Consider the following 21,968-nt stretch of genomic DNA (forward strand, 5'->3'; position numbering starts at 1 on the left):
CTGCTGACGAGGTCTGAAGGCTCTATTTCATGCTTCATAAGCAGCCTGTGTCTGCCAGCCACTTCGCTCTGAAGTATGTGGTTTGTAACAGTTTAAGATGTTGCAGTGCATCGGCTGAGGAGAGGATAAATAGGGATCTGCACAGACGTGCGTAGCACTAGTGTTGCACTACAAGAACTTGAGATGTGCCAATACCCAAGGCCAGATGGCATCTTAAAAGTGTTGCTTAGCTCTAATGCAAACTTGAGACTTCAACAGAATTTTTCAGCAAGTGCATGAAAAGCATGCAAGACATGAAGGGATGTGGCAGTGTGGCAGTAGGTGACTGCTCCCTGTGCACATCACAGCTGGCATGCAACCAGCTCTCATGGAAAAGGAGAATGACTTCCATAGGTCTTCATACTTATTTGGCCACATAGGAAGAGCAGAATTTTGCTTATTGGCTTGAGGACTTCACAAACCAGATGGCATGTGGACCACAAAACATACAAAAGAACTGCCTTTCTTCTTCTACCTGTAATGTCTGTTTGTCCTGCTGAACTGAGGTGGGCTGGTGCTGCTGGAGACCCACTCCTATCTCCTTCTACAGATCAGGATGCTCCCCACAGTGTACCAGTGTAACTGCTCTCCCTGCACCATTTTAGGCAGCTGAGACCACCTTTAAAGAGAAGGACAGGACAGCTCAGCCATGAGTTCACTTTATCTCCGTGGTGGGTATCGGCGGGTACGAGATAGAGATGTTCTGCTCTTTAAGAAGACTGGTGCCATGCTTCTTACTGTTATGTTCCTTGGTAGTTGCAACATGCCAAGCAGTGAGGTTATGAGAATAAGCAGCAGACACCAGTGAGCTATGACTGTGAGCCCACTGAGGGGAGCACAAAACAAACAGATAGTAAGTCTATGAGGCTTCCTCACGTACACTGACTCACACATAACAGCAAAGTCTAACATGCAACATGTTTACAAACACTTTTAGGATGTAAGAAAACATGGATGTGTGAGGGTGTCAGCTATGACCAGCACAGAAAGGGAGAAGTGGCAACAAAATCAGGACTTCCAGTAACACCAGCCTGCCTCTCAGTTGCTCTTCTGTGCTTTCTCCTTTCTCCCCCTCCCATTCACCCCACTTTGCCATCTGCAGGACCATGCTGATGAGTGCAGTGAAAATGCCACACAGCAGGTTGAAGGGAGAAGTCAGGGTGTCAAAGGCTCTCCTCCCTCCCTGTTTCCTCCAGTTCACAATGTTAAGATTATCCTAGTAAAAATGGCAGTGAAATCTGAGGCGTGGAGACTGTGTGCACACATCAAGCCCATCATTCCTCCAATCGTTCCCTTGCCCATTCATCACTAGATCTACAGGCAGGGAGCCAGACACGGTGGCACCACCACTTCTGCTTATACAGGCTTTAAATCAGTAAAGATATATTTCTCCTTTTGACTGGTCTCAGTCTGCACTTTCACAGGGATTTCCAGGAATATCTTTTATTGTTTAAAGCAGAGGTGTTGTTTCAGAACCAGTTACGATTTTCATTTCCTCAATAAGACAGATACATAGCTGGTACAAGGATTTTGCGGTATCATTTGGCTATTTTAACTTGCTGGTTTTGTACCAAGATGAGCTTAAGCTTGGCTCTTACTTTCTTCCACCTTGCTCAAGAAAGACCTGCTTTGACCAATGCTAACTCTCACCCTCATGTGCATGGGTCTCCTTTCCTCTCACAAGGAGAGGGTAAAACTGTCTTTCAGCACATGCCAGGTCTGGAAAAACACTTCCAGGACACAAGCCGCTTGCCTCTCTGGAGATGTTACCTTGGTGTGTGGGTTAATTTGCAGTTCAACAACCTCTGACCTACAGCTGGACAATCTCCCTAGGCTCTGTTTCCCATGAGATATGACCTTGGATGTAAGTTCAGAAGCCAAATTTCTGTTTGCTTTTTAAATGCCAAGTAGCATACATATTTTTCGTGGAATCCTGGAGGTCAGGAAGCTTCCTAGAAGCTTGTTTTTTAGGTTAATCTTCCCTTTTTCATACTTCCAGTTTATGAGAAATGTAATGTACAAATCTCACAGCTCTCATTCAATCATAGCCAAATCTAAAAGTTTCCAACAGACATAATAATCACAGTGCACAGCACTGAACACCGGCAATAGTGGTCACTCAGTATCTGTACACAGCTGCTCTGAGGATCCTCTAAGTCCAGGCTTTGCTCTGAGCTTTTAAACTAGCATACAGCCATGGCACATTAAAACAGGTCTGGCACCAAGAATGACATACGTGCTTATGGCTTTAATAAAGATGTTGGCTTGAGCCCCACTCAGACACATGGAGAGAAGCAGCTCCTGGAATACACTGTCAGGACGCTGGTAGTGCACAAACTTAGCTAAAACAAAAATCCTCGGAATACACTGAATGATGCATTGCTTTTGCTTGTCAGTATAAAATAGACATCTTGCAATGTAAAATGGCTAGAGTCTTGTTCCAACCCTAAAACATTATTCTTTCATCAAATAATCTATCTGCTGTTTAATGGGTCTGCCGCCACAGTGCCAAAGCAATGCTTTTTTTACCCCATGTACAAACACAGCAAAGTCAATGTTGATCCAAACAATTTCTGCCACCATAAAAATCTTTTTTTACGGTTTTCTGTATAAGCAGCAGATAGCACAGCCAAATATCTAAAAACTTAATAAGGCAGATGCCTAATGTTTGGCATTGATTCAGTACTTTTAAGTAGCTTTAACATAGAATCAACTCAACAGAGGGAAGAAATCATCTTCCAAACAGTAATGATATTTATTGATACACTAAGTAAGTGTGAACAAATATTGACTTCCTTTTGAGTTTTTCTCTCAGTTCTTAAAATGAAAAAAAATATATATACAACAAAATAGTACATAACTCTCATGTTGGAAGTTGGAATTTTATGAGGTTTCACTGACTTAATGGCTTGCTAGTAAATAGTGAAATATTTACATACCACCCTCCACAGGCCTGGCTCTGCAGCCCATCTGTGCAGAGTTTCATAGGTGTGAAGGGAACGGCTTTCATGAGAGAAGGCTTTCTTTGGGCATGCATTTATGTGTAAGTAGCTGCTGTTTGCCCATTTGGATTGCCAACTTAGAATGCCATGATTACAAATTCTCCTGCAAACTAGAACAGACTCTCACGGACTAAATTCCATGCTGACCACCACAGATCTCGGCCATTGTTGCCGATGCCAAGAGTTTATGAAGGAAGAATGTTACATTTCACCCAGGAACACATTCTTTAAAATGGAATCTGCCATATCCAGCCAAAATAGTTTTACCAGTTTTTAGAAAGTAATGTTTAATCAAAACAAACAAACCTAAACCTGACCTAGGCTTGCCTCAGAATCTACTTAAAGTTAAAACACTTCCATTTGTTATTAATAACAGCACGCACACAAAATAATAGTAATTGCATGAGTTTTCACTTTTCATTCTATTTTGAGTCACATTTTTCAAGTAGAAAATCCACTTCAGCGGATTACCAGGTCCTTAAGTAAGAAACGTTTTATGGATTTCAGTCAGTTTGAAATGCTAGATTAACCTCTAGAGATCTGGTCCCAGATGTGTGCGTGTTATGAACAGATAGAGGAATAAATTTTATTATCAGACTAAAACCACACACAGTGAGAGCCATCCCCTGCCACATGCAACTTCAGTCTTTGGAACAACCACTAACAACAAGCAAGTCTGTGACAATACTGAGCAAATAATGCATCCAGTGCTCATTGCATGTGAGCAACACAAATAACAGCAGGAACCTGCAACCATGGGTCAAGACACTGCTCCCTACTTCAAGAAATCCAGACACAGATTTAATGGGGCTCATCTCTCTAATCATGTACATCTGGATGCATGTGCTTTGGTTATGGCTTTGTTTCTTTCTGAGACACAAAGGGCATAGCAGAAAAAGGTCAGTTTAGGCCCGGATGTATTTCCCCTTACCTCGATTTTTCAGTGGTGGCAGAGTCGGGTGAAGATGTTTGTTACAGTAATCTTGGCCTGTGCAGCATTCAATAGATCTTCTTTGGTGTGGAATAGGAGTGTCCTGAAATACACAATTTCAGAGAAAGCAAAGTAATTAACAGAGTTGTTGTAAGCAGACACACTCATTCTGACACTGACATGTTTGGTAGCAGGTTTGCAGAATATTACAGATTTGCAAGATGTGTGGAATAAGGATTTGTGCCGCTGAATGTATCCAAAAAACAAGTCATCCAAATAAATAAGAGATTAAGTCCCCTCTCAGACATTTCTACTGATGCCTTAGTGCTGCAGAAGGAACCTATTATCATTAAGAGCTCAAAACAAAGCTCTGAAAGTCTCCTGTGTGCATCAGATGGAGTTGCAGCATAAAATGAATTAGTATATTATAAAAAATAGTTTAGCCAGAGTAATACAGGAATTTCTAAATTGCTGCATGTACTGCTGCTGCTTCTCTCATGGAAAGCTGAGCAAAACACCTTCCATTGATTCTGAAGCAGTCCTGGCTAGATTGTCCCTGTACTCAAGTAAAATAATTTAAGGACAACTGTAGAAGTCAAATACTTCAGAGTCATCTTCTACTGCCCAGACTCCTACAATTCCTGCTGCAAGACTTTCTCAGAGAGGTGATCATCAGACTTCCAGCAATGGAAATAAATAAGCACACTGGAACTGCATGTAAGAAAAAGGTTGTTGAGGTCCATAAAACAGCACTGTGGCTAAATTTACTCTGGGACTTAAAGAATTAAATTGTATTTTTCTAAATTTGAACTTTTTCCGAGCAGGGATGCTGCTAGACACAACACTGATAAAAACAAAACCTTAAGTTATTGAAAGGAACAGCTATAACATCACCGTCACAAACGTTCTGGGCTATAAATGCAATCCCCTCAGCAACTTTCTGCCAAATGAACAGAAATTGAGCACATAGCCATTTTAATATCCGCTGACTGCACTTCAATTGAAAGCCATCAAAATCCAAGTAATACTCAGGCTACACATTCTTACGCGACACTGGAAGTCCGAGCCCTCTAATCCTAGGCATCCTTTGGTGACCAAATGTCCGCCAGAATCATCTTCTTCTATTATGGTGAAGCAGTAGCCATCAGTGCTGAGGATTGAAAAGAATGAATCAGTACAAGGTTCTGAAGTGGAAAACATGCTGCTAAATACAGTCTTCAGCATTGTTCATTGGAAGGAAAATCTGCTATTACCAAAGCAACATATTTCCTTCCAGTATGACAAAACATAAAGGGCTGAAGAACTATTGCACGTGTGGAAAAAGGCAGGTCCCCATGTCATCTGCTGTAACAGCACAAAACAGCTGACAGCATGACATCCTTACCTATCCAAAGTTTCACAGCTACAAAGCCCACTAACATCTTAATTCTCTGTAAACATCTGCAGCCATTAAAGTGTGAAGGCTTTGGAAATCTACATAAATGCAAACAGCAATGCCAGCAGGTCTGCTCTGTGCATGGGAACAAGGCATGGCTACATGCACTATGGTGGGGATCTGAAGAGAGAAACATTTTTGAGATACTCGTTGTGAAATACTATTAAGAGTGATTTGTGATTCCTGTTTTAGAAGTATTACAAACTGCAACAGTGGTGTGTGAGTCCTTGAGTTATCGTCAACACCCTTCATAGCTGTTTACTTAGGTTACAATCCTGAAGTTATCCAAAACACTCCCATTTACACAACTGTGTCCCATGGAAGATAAGTATACTAACAGATGGCTAGATGGTGGTGATAAATGTCCTTCCTTGATGAAGGTCAAATGCCTGCATGATGTGGGAAGGGGAAGAGGACATAAAAGGGGGGCTTCATTTCACTGAGAAATTGCTATGCATTAATTTCTAATTACTGATGGGGGACATGTAACATAAACGAGGAACACGAGTTGACTGATTTGCAGGAAAAGGATCCAAAAATAAAGAAAGAATTCTTTAATCCAAGACATTTATGTCACGTAAAATATTCCTTAATTTTCACAGGAAAATAACATTGGTTATTAGGTTCAGCAAGTATTTTTCTGAGGAGAATAAACTCAGTTAAAAAAAGGAAATAAAAAGAAAAAAGGATTAGAAAATTTAAGCACCGCAAAATTTCAAATGATTTGCTCCCAATGGAAGGAAAGGAAGTCTAACAGAACAGCAAGAGCAAAGAAAATAAGATGTAGGATTCAAAGGGTGCTGTTACACATGGAATAGATAAACACCATTTGTAAGTATTAGCTACAGGACAGACAGACATGCTGGCTGGAAAGAATCATGTCAAACATTCGCGGTGGCATATTTTTATATTAGTGGTGCAGGGTCTAGCCACTGTAAGCTTATTACTTCAAATAATAATCTATCACTGGTTATTGACTTCTGGATTTGAAAAGTAACCAATTGTATGTTACAAATTGCTTTCTTAGTGAAAAGAGAGCCAGGGCTTTTACTTCTCTCTGACATTGTGCATATGAGCAAGGCAAAGGAGACAGCTGCCCTTCTGGGCAACAACCACCTTGATTTCATTGCCGAAGCTTAAGATAGGAACGATAGGATTGCCAAGAAGAGAGACTGTAAGGAATCCATTAGAGTCGAATATTATATTAGATTAGATTTTATTTGTTTGCATGGTGCCTTTGATTCAAAGTAATGAGTAAGTGTAACCCAGGGGACAGAGCAACAAAACAATAAATTGCAATCCAACAAAACACAAAAAAAGAACTCCTCAGCTAGCAATCCACAGCAAGAACCAAAACTCTCTGTTCACCAAAGGACAGCAGCAGAAGGAAAAGCCAAATTGTTTGCAGAAGAGGAAAAAGAAGCAGGAAAAGTCAGCAATTCTATTCCATTTCTTCTGACTTGCCATGGGACTCCGATCCTTTGCTCATTTTAGAAAATTGAATTTGGGATCCTCAAGCACTTCAGTCCTGCTGAAAACTTTACTCCTGATTTAAAAGGCAAACAGTATTACACTAGATAGAGCACAATGTAAAAGTTATAAAGCTCCAACACTAAGGGTAAATCCTGTTCTTTACAGGGGACAGCGGAGTAATGAGGGAAAAGCATGACAAAACTAAAAATAGCAATGCTGAGCAGAATAAATATTGGTTCCAGTTGATTTTAACTCTAAGAACAAATAAAAAGTGTTCATACAATATAAGAATTCTTTGCTTTATTGTAGATTTGGAAAAATGGTAGAGGTGACTCTTATGAGAAGAATGAAGTCTTTCACACCCACCCTCGTGCCCTGAGCCCTTCTCCTGGTTCACAGGCTGTCAGATGAACTGTGCATTGCAAGGAAAGGGCATAGCATACCCCTGCTGATTTATTGACTTACCTGCCTCAAACTATCCTTATTCTAACAAGTTAGAAACAATTCAGCTGTGTGTCATCTCTAATTTGATGTTTAGTTTGGTGACTGCACAAATAGAAACACATGCACACTGCTGACATATACAAAGCAATATTAAAAACACATTCTCCACTTCCAACCAATTTGTTTTTAAATATGTGCAATTAGAATTCTGCCTAATTTGACTCTGAGAATCTGAGACTGTTGTGTAAAGAAGGAATTCATGTACAACCCCATACACATCCACTAGCCTCCTTCACTAAAGCATCAGCTTATTAAGGTATGATGCAGGAGAGCAATTGAACACAAGTTGGATGTGATTGCTAATAAGCACAGATTTGGTACGTCACACATTTGCCAAGAGTGAACTTTCACAGCCAAGACAAACGCCAGGGAAACAGAGGGAGTTTGTAGCAGAAACACTGGCAGGCGCTGATGTAGAAGGTGCTGCTACAATTACAGATTACCTGAGTGAAAGAGGTGATCTTAACCAAGAGCTTTACTAAATGTCAGAAGAGAGGAACAGAGGCCAACAGTTCTGCAGCTGCTCACACAGATGTCCCCACTGGCCGACAGCCATTTCTCACAGAAGATGCAATACCTCAGCTACCAAAACTTGACTGCTGAAGATTTCCTGTCCTGCTTTCTATATGAGTGATACAGCCAGGCATGGCAATATATAACTTGGAAAAGCAACATCATTCTTTCATGGTGCCTATGACAAGCAGATGGGTTAAATAACTTGGTGAAAAGAGTCCTTACATTTAATTCTGTTTGCAATTGAGTCCATATGGGTGTTACAATTCTTTCCCGTCCTCCCCATTATACTCCTGGTTTTGATATCAGAAAGAACTACACTGTCTTTCCATTTTCATCCTAGGGAACATGGCAACTTATGTGTTGTTTTTAAAAAATGATTAAAAACTGTAAGAATATATGATCTCCAGAAATTGGGAAGTCCATATATTTCTATAAAGATTGGCTGAAATGACCTAATTCCTAAATTGGCTGGCTGACTCTCGATCTGCATCTGTTTCATCTACTTTGTCATATCATTCACTTAAGGAAGATGATGAAGGCCAAATTCAGCAAAACAGCGTCTTTAGATATCATTCATAAAACACAGAACCCCCTGTAAATTTACTCAGTACAAGCTAATTTTCCAGAAGAAATAATATAGTTAGTGGCTGCGCATCAGGAAAGTAATGTGAAACCGTGTGGGAAGGAGAGCACTGCACAGTTGTTGAGCCAGATGCACTTTCACATTTGCACAGGTACTCCAAAGGCAGGCAGAGACATACAGCTATGACAAAGCATAAGAAGACAGCCCACAATAGGACAAAGTTTCTGGCTCCACAAATCTTTGAGATGGTGATGCTGGTCCAACCATGTTCCGCTCTGAATCATACCCTTTGGCATTACACTGAAACCAATACAACGACGTAGAATGTAAGTGTTCATTGACAACTCTACTACACTACACACAGAGCATGGAGGGGAAGATACCCAATATATCTTAGCAGAATATCTTCTCATATACCCTATTTCCCATATAGGTCTATCCATCAATATTATACGTGGGTCACAATGCAGAGTTCAAGACACAAAGCCAGACTATCCAGGATACATGCTAAGTATATGAGATTTGACAGGCATACAGACCTAGTAGTGCAACCTTAGGTATGACAGTAGCAGGAAGCATGGGTACCTCTCTGCCCATTCACCAGGTCTCTCTACCTTTCGCTTATGTGCAAAAGCCATTTCAGTAAATGTGAGAACTATGAAGAAGTAAACTGTCAGCATAAAGCTATATACTTTTCTCTATTCCCTTTCCCTTTATTTTTTCCTTTTCATTCTTTTGTATAAAAGAAATTTAAACACTGGCTGAATAATTTCTTTTACCTGGCGTTAAGATTACAGTACAGTTGAATTTCTGTGATGTACTTTCCTTTTTAATGGTAGGGCAGCTTCAACAAGGGTATTTGCTATTTGGGAACATTTTCTTGGTTTAAGTAAATTCAATATGCAAGGGAAATCTCAGGTACTCTAACACAATAACACCAAAGTATTCCCACATGCTTAAAAAAAAGCTATCTGAAAGTAATACAACAGGTTTCTGTTTCCAATACAAAAAGCCTTTAAGTGAAACTAAGAACAAGCAGTTTCTGCAGCATGGTTAAAAAGGGAGGAATAGGGTTCTGGACTTTGGTTTGAGCACTCAGGGACAAGTCACCTGCTGAGCTATGTATGGGACATACGGCTGAAGGAGAAAAGAAGAAAAGAGTGGAACTTGCAAGGATTAGTTCACTTTTGATTTTACCCACCAAAAAAGCCTATTTGCCATCCATGCAGCCTTGTATAAAAGCTTAAATTAAAAAATAAAAATAAGTTAACACACAACATCTCATCATAGCTCCTTCATTAGGAAGTGTTTAATTTTACACTAAAAATTAAAGCTGACTAAAAGAAAGGGTGCTTGAACTCAGTGCTATGGCCCCCTGTTAAAGTCCCTACATACCAAATTCCAAAAAAAATTCAATCCCATTATCTGAAGAACATGAAAATGAAAATAAAATTAGTCAAGTGAATTATCACCTCCGGTAAGGCTGAGAAAGCAACTTCATTTTATTGCATTAGATAACCACAGCTACCTCAAGACACAGTTGGGCAGAAACCATAAGAAATTAAATTCTATCAAACTGATCCCTAAAACTCTCAATGTTTATTTATGAATGTAAAGAGAACACAACTAGGAACCTAATCAGCCTCTACCTTTACTGCAATCCCTCTACACTTACAGCCAATTAAATCCAACAATACTTTTATAAATATGCAGCTAATTTTGACTAGACACAACTGCCCATGTGCTCATTTTGCACATACAAAACTTGAAATGAAACTATAAAACGAGGTCCTGGCTGTTTCAAAGCAGCTCTGAGCTTCTTTATTGAGAGTCTTTTATGAACTGCACAGATGTTCAAAAGAATGAAGTTCCAACACACCACAGGTTAGCACACCCTTTACAAGCAAAGAACCATGAACCTTTTACAAAGACCTTAAACATAAAGTCCCTAAGTGCACTAATGAGTTTTAATTACCCTGAGTGGTACACTCACACCAATCAACCACACATTTTTCCCAGGAGCTCAGACTTGAGCACTACATCCTTTCTAAGCTATGGTAAGAGAATGCCTACCTCTAGTTCCCTCTCCTGCTGCTCCAGCCTGGAACTAGTTGGCTCCTTGCCACAACTATCAATAGACCTAGATCTGCCAGGTGTGTTTAGGTACACTGAGGGGGACAGGGTGTTTGTGGGTAAGGCAACAGCTAGCTCCTTTTACCACCCCCCACCACTAACACTTTCCTGATGAAATGTCTCTCTATTGAGTGGTATCATTGATAGTTTCCTAAAGGATTATTGCGCTTAAGCTGAAAAAATACAGAGAAAGGGTAATTCTGTATAGAAACAGAAGGCTGGAAAAAGATTTGACATAGAAGTGGTCTAAGAATACTGATTTCAAATTAAAAAAAATAATAAATACAATTACAGGGAGAACTTTAAATGGCCACCAGATGTCCTCATTTTTATATAAACATTCAGGCTATTAGCTGTCTGCTCAGTATGTGTGTCCTGATAGATAAATATTTGTGGTAGCAGACCAAAAACTTCAGCAGGGATGGCAGATTGCTATTTATAAGAGATTTCTATTAGTGACAGTGGTGGGACTGCCTCTTTTATTCCAAGGCTTCTAATGTAGCCACAGCTGGAGCTGCTTTTCCATTGAACTTTGGGAGCCCTCCTTGCTCCTGGGCACACTTAAAGCTCCTCTGCTCTTGTGGAAGCCTCAGTGGGAACAGTGCATGATGTTCTGAGTCAATGTATCTCAGAGCCCTGCAGACTCCAGTACAACTCAAATCTTAACAGACTGAGAGAGCTGCCAACAGGACTCAATTCTTAACAATTGCAGAAAGCTTTTAGTGACTATATCTGAGGGAAAAAGCTAATTAATGCAATAACTTTTAATCTGGAACAGTTCATTTGTTATTCAGACAAACACGGCACAATCAATAATATTTGAATTTCAACACAGTGTAATTTCCTTTACAGTTAAGTTAAATGAGAATTCCTGACTGCTTTCAAACTGTGCCAATAGTCATTCAGGCTAGCACGAAGCGTGAAAGTTACAGGCTGACTAGTAGAATGTTCTCAAGGCACAGGGAAACTCATAATCCCTCTCACCTGACTGTGCTTGGTCAAACCTTTTGACAGCTAGATACTGGAATGACAGGCATAGAACTCCCTTGTCACTGTAAGGTCCCTTTTCACTTTTCATCCTTAATTCCAGGTAAGTATAAGGAATTTAAGAAGTAAAAGATTGACAAAGTTAAGCAGGTGCAGGGAAGACAAGGCATGTTGTATGCTTTGTTGTCCTTTGACCTCACTGCAGCTCTCATATCAAGGTAAGAGGAGCTACGGCCATGATCACTATCCTGAAAAGTATTACTGCTGGTAAACCATGAAGGTAGGGTATTTAATTTCAAATAATCTAAATTTTTAATTTAAATTTCTCTAAACTCTTCAGCAATTACATTGTTGTTCATTGGGCAAGTTGGATAGTGCTCAGGTGGCAGCACAGGATGGGAAAGAAGAGTAGCTCTGGATAAAACATGCAACAAAAGTGTACCCAAAGCTGGAGTATAAATGGTTCATTGAGTCAGCTCCTTAACATGGGTCTTCTGTGCTTCATAATTAATGGATTCTAGTCTTCTGCATCTCTCCTGATGATGAATACAAGTTAGCACGTATGAAAGCAATGGCTCTTGCTGGGCAGGAACAGGGAAGCTGATTCATGCTGCAGAGCATCTGCAAACTGATTTCAGAGGGAATTTTTATAGCTTTTTTTTAAAAATGTACTGTCATTCGAGAGCAGTTAGGTCTGACTTCTAGCTATATATGGGCTTGAAGAAAGAACATTGAAAGGGGAAGTAGCATTTATGGCTGTCATCAAAAACTGATACAAGCTCAGCATGAAACTGCAGGCCAAGCTGAACCAAATCAAGCTATAGAACAACACTCATAAAATCCTAAGAAATAGCAATCTGTCTTCAACAACACTGGGTTTTTCCTTGTCTACCTTCTTAACGTGCTGCCTGGAAGAGCTAGCCAGTACTGACACAACATTAGACGATCTCACCTCAAAAATAACTGCACACACACTGTCTCATCCAGCTGGGCTTTAATATTTCCTGCAGATGCACAACTCCACTAGACTAGAGCAGGTAGTATCTTCAGTATTTTACTTGTTTTTAAGTAAGCAGAATAAAAAGTTGATATTCATGTGAAGCAGATGACGAGTTTACCCCTACATGGCTGCAAATTGTCTGTGTATTCATCTCAAGCCAAGAGGGTTGTTAGATCAGCACCTTAATTCAGTAGCAACAGTTCGTGTACTTGCTGCAGGAGCACCCTGTGGAAAGAGTCAGAGTGGGGGAAGAACAGTGTGCTTCCACTGCAAGTACCACTGGTCCACTCTGCTGCGTCAGGCAGAGCCAATGCTGGCCTCCAAAGACACAGCAGGACATGTCCATCTTAGGGAGTTAGGACCTCTAGGGGAAAGCAGAATCCAACCCAAATAAGAAGTTTACAGTACTCTAACCAAGTCCTGCACAAAGCCAACTGTAAGAGTACAGTTAGCATAAATAAATAAATAAATAAATAAAAAGTATTTAACATTTCAGCTCAAGAAGAGAAAAAACTTCTACAATGAAAGATGTCTTATCAACCTACAAAACACTTCTGTAAAAACACAGAGTAGGTTTCTTATGATAAACGGCACTTTACAAAGAGTGATTATAAATGTATGAGCATTTATAGACATTTCAATACATCTCTGCTAATTCTCCTCTCATCAATCGCATGCACATTTTAAAAACAAACTACTACATTCAGAATAGATTATATATGCAAAGAATTAATATAAGTACTTTTCTAAAACTTGAAAGATGTAAATACTATAAAAAGAGAAAACAAAGATGTTTAGCTGACATTTAAGTAAAAAACAGCCCCTAAACAACCCCTTTACTGATTACAGCTCAAACAAGAACTAACACTCAACTTGAGACTGCAGAACTGTAACAAACAGGGTTTCTCATGTTTTACCACCTCCACGAACCTGCAGGTGCTGTTGACTGAGTCCTCAGGACAATGATGGTGGCACTGACATGACAGCTTCTTCTGTGGAGGGGCAGGTGCTGTGCCCTCGACATCTTCTTTTCTGCTCTCCATGCTCAACTTGCTGGAGCTTAGCAAGGGCATCTTGTCCAGAAAACTAGCAAGAAATCAAAGAAGAGGAAAAAAATATTTAGGCGGGATTGCAAGACATGAATGAAGGCTTAAGTATTCCTTCCCATCAAAATTTGAGTTATTTGAACACTTATTTGCTACAGAAGACTTTTCTTTAGAAGTCACGATTCATTGTTGTATTTGAGGCTCACTGAGCTCCAGAGGCCTTAGATTAAATGTCTTGATGTTCAAGTTCAGCTGCTGTCAGTGCTGCAAATCAGTTATGCTGGGCTTTACATGCTACATAGTACATCTTTTCTTCCATTGCATTATATAGGTCAGATCCTTGATTACACCTTGGCACATACTTGGCACATAACCACTGAACTCTGTAACACAGAGTGGGATTTACAGCTCTGAAGACAGTAGAACATGTGTATAATTTGGAAAAGATCTAACAAAGTGATGCTCTCTCAAGTTTAACAGAACTTTCTGTCACCAAATGGTACTTATAAAAATTTTCCTTGTTTTTCCATAGAAAATAATACAAAGTAAAATGCAAGAACGTGCCCTAAAATGAACAGAAATACATGGAGGTGATTACTTCTAAAAAATCTCCATGTGGCTGCTGTGGTACAGCTGGAGATGTTGATGATGGGCTAGGAGTTCCTTAAGCAACTTCTTCTTCTCTCTACCCCAATCTTCTCATAAATATCAGCTTTCAGTGAATATTTTCATTTTCAAAGACAAAAATGAGATCAGCATGAAAAGCTTCACTAGGCAGTTTCTCACTTTCCTGGTGCTTCCCTGTAAAGAATCTTAACTAAAGGATCATTTATGAACAGCTGTCTCCAACAGAGTATTAGAAGATCAAGCTTGAAATTCTTGATCTACTGTTGAATCTTTAGAAACAATTGGCATTATTATTATTATTGTTTTGGTTGGCTCCGGAACTGCTTCTTTGGCTCTAATTGAAATCCTTCCCAAATTTCCAGCACCAGGACTGACATACTGCAGAGCTGAAAGAAAACTCCATCGTCCTCAACTCCCTAGGGAAAGAAGGGTTGAGCAAACAGGCAGAGGGGATAGGAACAAGTAGCTGCTTTGGGGCTGGGATGTCAAGCAAGGACTGAGAACAGGATGAAATATCCTGAGGTAAGGCTGGAGCAAGAGCAGGCTAAGAGCATGGTAGGAATTGCCTGAACTCATACAGGCACAGGCAACAGCTGGCATCTTCAAGTGGGCAGCCCCTAGCAAATTGGGGAAAAAAGTTGAACATCATTCACACTAAGGAAAGCGAGGCTTTATGTGTGAGAATGCTGTTATTTAAACAATATATTTATTTAAAGATTACAGCTCTTTCACTCTTTGCATATTATAACGACACACAAATTACAACCACTCACCATATCAAATTATACCGTCTATGAAAAAGAGCTTGATCATGAAATTTGTTCAGTACCTACAAATCCCACTGAAAACAGATGGAGGTTTTGACTAGCTCACCTTTCTGAAAGCCAAACCAGAAAACTCATTACAAAGCATATACAAACTGTGGGCTTGCAATCCTTGTGCCTAGCATCAATATATTAATTACCTCCATGACACAAGTGGGTGTTGAAGACTAATAGTTTTAATAACTTTGGAAAAATTAGAATGTAATGGTTTGGTTCACTTATCGTTTGCTCATTGCTATCAATTAAGATACAGAAAGTGTCTGAGGAAAAAGATGCAAAAACACATTCTGTTTCACATAACTATGATATTTTTATATGTAGTTTGTGTACAACAAATTAACATCAACAGAGATTTGTTCCCTGGGTCACAGGCTTAGAGATTGTTAAATAAGTTATTTCAGTCAGCAGATTGCCTGTATTCTTACAGAGAATTAGGAATATTATATTATTAATATTCCTGTCAAGAATGTTCAAACTTCAAGATCATGAGGCCACAAAGTGACCTTCTAACTCATGAGGCAACTGAGTGAAATCCTGTGCTCTATGTTTTTTTCCTACAAGTATCTACAATTCCATTAGAAATCTTTCCTCAGCAAAGAGTGAAAAACTGAAAGCATCTCACATCTACCACTTAAAAAAAAAAAAAAAAGAGACTACCACAGTGCAGTCTGTGTCCATCATTCATTAAGGATAAGCTCAAGAAGAGCTTCTGCAGAACTTGCTGTAAACAGCTTACATTCCTAGACCAGTCTGTATTTTATTTTATTTTTTTTTAAATCACAGAATCACCCAGGTTGGAAAAGATCTACATGATCATCCAGTCCAACCATCCACTAAACACCAATAGTTCTCACTAAACCAAGTCCCTGAACACAACGTCCAAACGTTCCATGAACTCCTCGAGTCAGTGACTCCACCACCTCCCTGGGCAGCCCATTCCACTGTCTGACCACTCTTTCAGAGAAGTAGTGTTTCCTAACATTCAGCCTGAACCTCCCTTGGCACAGCTTGAAGCCATTCCCTCTAGTCCTATCACCAGTTATACGAGAGAAGAGACTGACCCCACGCTTGCAACAAACTCCCTTCAGGTAGTTATAGAGAGCAATAAGGTCTCCCATGAGCCTCCTCTTCTCCAGACTAAACAAATCCCAGCTCCTTCAGCCACTCCTCATAATACCTGTGCTCCAGACCCCTCACCGGCTTTGCTGCCCTTCTTTGAACATGTTCCAGGGCCTCAGTGTCTTTCTTGCAGTGACAGGCCCAAAACTGGACACAGTACTCGAGGTGCAGCCTCACCAGAGCTGAGTACAGGGGGAGAAAAAAATAAAAGACAAGAGCTGCTGAACTAAAATCTGAAATCTAAAGTAACACTAAACCAACAGTTGGGTTGCTGAGAGTTGTTGTGTGCTTTTAGAAAACACAGGACAAGGCAGGCTGGCATTCAAAGCTACATTTTCTAAGAGTGTGAAATAGAGGATAATCTAAGATTTTGCTTTCAACTCATGCCCAGGATCAAAACAAGTGGAAAATCACTGCAGTTCAGAGCCCAATACATACAATCAAATACAAGAATAGGAGATTCTAGGAGACTTTTTTATTCTTATAAAGAAAATCCTTCTCATTTTACTTGCTTGTTCCTTTATTCCTCCCAAGCCTTTCAAAAAAAAAAAAAAAAAAAAATAATAATAATTAAAAAAAAAAAAAAAAAAAAAAAAAAAAAGCAGGGTCTCACCCTACACTTAAGAAATCTCCTGGTCAGAGTTGAGTTTTAAGTTTCTGTTTGGTCTTTTGGATTCTATATTTGTCCAACTCCAGAGCAGAAAGATTTTCAGAATTCCCACTCTTAAAATATAAAGTGTGTAGGATGAACCCCATCATGACATGAGCTTTCCAGGTCTAGCAACAAGTTCCTTGTTTCAGGTGTCAAACATACAGTTTAGATGGCTAAGTCCATTACTCTTGCCTTTGCTGCTATGCTGTAACAAGCACATGCTGATAATGCAGACCTGGCTCTGTCTAAAAATTAGAAACGCTTTGGGCTTTGAAAGTGCTCCCCAGGAGCTATATGGAAGCACCATGAATGCAAGCGATAGGTCACCAGCAGACCTGTACATCTTCATCAAATTCAGCTGATCTTTCCAGCTTGCCCTCTGAATTTCACCAGGAAGTACAAAGTGCTTTCCACCACATGAACAGGCAGTTGTCCACCAGGGTTCTTAGTCTATTGGGAAGGCTGTCTGTGAGACATTTTCATCGGTATGACTACAACAACTACTCAACTGTGTTGCGATTCATTCTTAAGAATGAAATAAAGGTTGTGTGCACAGGCATGCCTACTTTTTTTCTATAAAGTCTGGGTGACTATGGGAATGACTCAAGTATCTAGTCTAAACCTTCACGCCAACAAATAAACCTTCTTAGAAATGTTCTTCTATTTTGATTTCCATCACTCCTAGACTTCATGGTAATCTATGAACACTAACACTTCACTTTTAGACATTGACTTCTCCCAATGTGTCAAACTATTTCTGTTTTTCAGTTGGTCTTGCTACCTTCTTTCTAAAGATAGAAAAGTGGTAGCATACCCCAATTCTACAACCCCAGTGAAATAACTATCAGAATGAGATATATTTTACTTTTTAAATGCTGTCTGTAAGATTGTGATACCTCACACACAACATGAAACTACCTCTTTTATCTTCTTTGCATTTACCCCTGTCAGAGCATAAGTTTCATATAGGGAGTGCATCTCCTGACAAGTAGCCAGTCCTAGAGCTCTCTGCTTTGGCTGCCAGTAAGCACTCCAGACCTTGCCAACTGTAGCCATAGTTATGTGATTTGGACAGGAATTCCTCCACTAGAATCTGGATAAGGCCCAATAACTCATTTCACACCGGCCCACAGCCATCAGATGGTAATGACTTTTGGGCACTACTCCGATTCAACAAACCCAGTAATGCAGGAGGTGAAAAGCTCTGTACTGTTACTGGAGTCCAAATCTTAAGCCACACTGTTCCCAAAGGATGAATAATTAGTAATAGTTACCTTGACAGATTGACTTCTGTGCCACAACCATGTGATTTATGTACTAGCTACCCAGTGAAAAAGCAGATTTTTTATATTCTTTGCCAGAAGAAAAAGTCAGACTTGTTTCTTATTAAAAGAGATATTAAGGGACAAACTAGTATAAGAAAAAGAAATGAAAAATTAAATTAGTGTGTTCACTCTTCTCTCTACATAGAGTATTCAAAGCCTCATAAAATCACAGTACCATCCATTCACATTTTCCCATGCCAATAGCAGCTGGCTACAGCATCCACCGACACTGTGCTGTTTGCTGATTCAGAGGTCTACCAAGGAAGCTTTGTGTGTTACTGAAGAGCCCTTTCAGCTACTTCTTTATGCTGGAAATTATACACATTAAATACACAAGGGCATTTGAATAAGAATTAAAGAAAATCTTCTAAATCTACCTTTGATTAAATGTGGCAACAAAGTTAGTCAAAATGATAGAATTTTTATTAAGCCACAAGCTTACTTTATCTATAGCCTGCATCTCCCTATACATTTAGCAGGCTTTTCATCAAATCATACTTTTATTATATATGAAATTATCATACAACACCATGCTAGAGTTTCCCATGCTACATCATAAACTACAGCCTGATGACTTCCCACCAAGCCAGTGCTACACCAGTGACACAATTGTTTTAAGAGAGAGGGAAATAACTAACTGCTAACTCACTGCACTTTACAGTCATCAGATAAAAGAATTTCCATGGGATATTTTTTGGCGAACAGTCAGCAATAAAAACACAGCGTGGTTAAAGAAGCTGAAATAAATTACACCTCTTAAGTCAGCCTGATCCACTGTGTAAAATAGTCAAGAGGTAAAAGTAAAGCATTTTTTATTGGTGACAATCAAACAATATAGAGGGAAAAAAGGATCAGGACAGTTTCCCCTTGCTGGATATTTAAGGCTGGCATAAAATTCAAGGAAAGGTCACATACCGAGACCTGCGCATTTGATCCAAAACCACAGTGAAAAGAATCTGGCATAAAACACCAGAAAAATGAAAATAACCATGTTTTCCTTTCCAGTGCACAACTGCATGGCATTAATGAGCTCCAAGTGAGGATGGCATCAAATGATGGTTGAAAATAACTTTACCCTGACACTCGTTCATTGCAGAAAGCTGCCATACTGACAGAAAAGTAGCGCTGTTGAGATTACCCTGTATGATTTGCTTCATTCCACAGCTATGTTGGAGCTGCTGTACACCAGAGCATGAAGAACATTCTCACTTCTCTATTTCTCATCTCTATGGCTCAAAATTTGGGATGCTTCTGCATTTATTCATGATTCAAATAAGCAAACTACAGTTAGATGTAATTTTCAACTGCCAAAATATCTTAAAAAAAAAATCATCTAGTACTGGTTTAGAAAATAGATTTATTTTTCAGAAAATGCTTCTGCACTTGATTTGAACAAGTAAAGCAATGTTCTGCCACAGAGTCTGTTTAAACCCTCTTGGTCACACTGCATGCTATAAGCTAAATTAGTTAAGTTCAGCATGGAATCTAATAAGCTGTGTCAAAACCACTGTGACAAGACTCTTCACATTAATACTTAAATTCATGTCATATCACTTTCAACTTAAAAATGCAAAGGCTTCTATGGGTGTCATAACCCATGGAAAACTCCCATATAATTTGCTGCCTGCCATTACATCACAGTTTGATTGAGTGTTACTTTTTCCAGGTTGCCTCTCATTTCTGCTATCCACAGTTAATCTGTCTCATTTCTCATTTGGAAAAAATGAGAATCCACTGGCTCTTTTCTCATAACTCAAGATATTTTACCAAAAGATAGAGGGAAAAGCACAAAAAGACTTTCAAATTTCCAAAAGAAAGTTCATATAAAGTAGATTTCTTGACGCAGAGAAATCTAAACTATGGCTACTGTAATCTTCTAGAGCTTTATGAAGCACCTCAGAGTTCTGCTGTCGATAATCATCTGGTTCCATCCGTAAATGTTTCTTTAGAAGGAGAAGCTTTTTAAACTTAAATCATTTTAACATTTGAGGATATGAATGAAAAAGTATTTTACATCATCCTCAAAATATTTTCCTTTTTTTTTTTTTTTTTTCCTCTGATCTCTTTCAGAACCACATTATACACAGCCAAACTACAGGTTCCATGAACTAGATCTACCATTATGCTTTTCTGAATTGTGCATTATTGTCAGATTCAATATGAATAAGCATCTGTGCAAAAGCACTACTGTTTGAGCCAGATACGAGGATAACATGCAATAAAACAAGAACATGACAGATATTTCACAAATGCAAAGGTGAGATCCACAGCCCATTCTGAGAATTACTAACTCAGATGACTTTATCCCCCATGTGATTTTGTCATAACACATTACCATCCTTGAAAAAAAAAAAAATCAGAGTAGATGCAGGTGCAGCTAGAGCAGGTCTGTTCTGTTCTCCCAATAGTGTTAGCCTTTAAGGTACTGCAAAATAATTGGAGATATTTATTCCCGATGCACATCAGCCTAGCTTCAGAAACCAAAGAAATGCCAGCTTAGCAAACTTGATGTTCCTTCTTTTCTCAGTTTAGGTTTATATTGAATGCCTATGTTTACTTTACAAGATAATTTTAAATGGAAATTAAACTAATGAATAATAGCTTCTAGAGGCACATTGAATGATACCCTTATATCTCCACCAAACTCACGGTTTTCCTAACTACAAAAAAGATCAACAAAACTATTTCACTGAAACCACTGAAGCAGCTTCTGTGAAAGACAGGTGTTACTTTCATCTCTCAACCTTTTATGAACAAGAGTTCTTCATTTTTTCCTTAAGAACATCTTGGAAAACAGTTTAGCTAATGAAGTCAAAACTCATAAAACTACTCTATCCAAGCCTCAGCTGCATAACCCTGTTTACTATTTAGGGGCATCACCTGATGAAAAATGGGAATGAAAGCACAAATACAGATATATGAAACATTTAATCCCATTGTCAAACTACAGACAGCACTCAGTTTGTGTCATTCCTCCATTTAGCAGCTTTCCATGCAAAGAGAGATAGAAAGACTGTCACAGACCAAATCCAGTTATTTCTGCTTTTACCCTGTAAATTCTCACATGCTTGCAGTTTCCAGTAGCAAACACTGAATGCCACCAACATTGCAAACAATGCTGGAACTTTACTGAACACTAGCAAAAATAAAATAAAAAAGGAAGCAGTACAATCTGATGCTACTTAATTATTCTTTGCTATCTGATCTTTATGAAGGCATCAAAGATTGAAATGGACAAGCATTATTTCTTATTTCAGATGATATTCTGATTGACTGAGACATTAAGACAATGAGAAGCATTTAAGAGAAGCAGCAAGAGACAGCCTTGACCCCATGGCTTTCTTAGATACATTTATTAAATCATAACCTCTTGCATTCCCTTTTGAAAAGAAAAGAGACAAGAGCACAATTTCCAGCAGTCAAGATGAATACAGAAGCTGGAATATAAAAATATCAGCCAGTCCTTCTATCCCAACATCAAAGACTGCATCCGCACATTAAAATGTAAGAGCATGTGCCCATGCCATACTTGCAGAAGCCAGTGCCCATGCTTTTTCTGTCATGCATGACAGACATGCTTTGGCTGCTCTTCAGTAAATATGACATACCTTCAGAGCAGCATGAAGAGCAACCTACTTTGTAGTTCCCAAACTCCTGTTTGGACTTTACCGTGTCAGAGTTACTCCTTCTGACTTCCCTTCGTAAATTAAAGAATGCAGAATTCACAAGAATAAGAGAGAGTTATTATTTACCTATCTTATTGCATAACCGT

At 39.2% G+C, this 21,968-nt stretch overlaps 1 protein-coding gene across 7 annotated transcripts in view; it reads right to left on the minus strand.

Moving 5' to 3' along the window:
- Positions 1-21,968, minus strand: part of BMPR1B (bone morphogenetic protein receptor type 1B) — a 233,994-nt gene that overhangs the window by 15,131 nt on the left and 196,895 nt on the right. For all 7 annotated transcript variants that reach the window (XM_072334635.1, XM_072334639.1, XM_072334641.1 and 4 more), the window contains 3 exons: positions 13,534-13,689; positions 5,020-5,122; positions 3,973-4,075 (listed from right to left, as the gene is read on the minus strand). In XM_072334635.1, coding sequence (XP_072190736.1) covers positions 3,973-4,075; positions 5,020-5,122; positions 13,534-13,676 — 349 coding nt within the window. In that variant the 5' untranslated portion in view covers positions 13,677-13,689. The remainder of the gene's footprint in view (positions 1-3,972; positions 4,076-5,019; positions 5,123-13,533; positions 13,690-21,968) is intronic.

This window comes from Excalfactoria chinensis, chromosome 4 (genome assembly GCF_039878825.1).
Source record: "Excalfactoria chinensis isolate bCotChi1 chromosome 4, bCotChi1.hap2, whole genome shotgun sequence".
NCBI classification, from domain to species: domain Eukaryota; kingdom Metazoa; phylum Chordata; class Aves; order Galliformes; family Phasianidae; genus Excalfactoria; species Excalfactoria chinensis.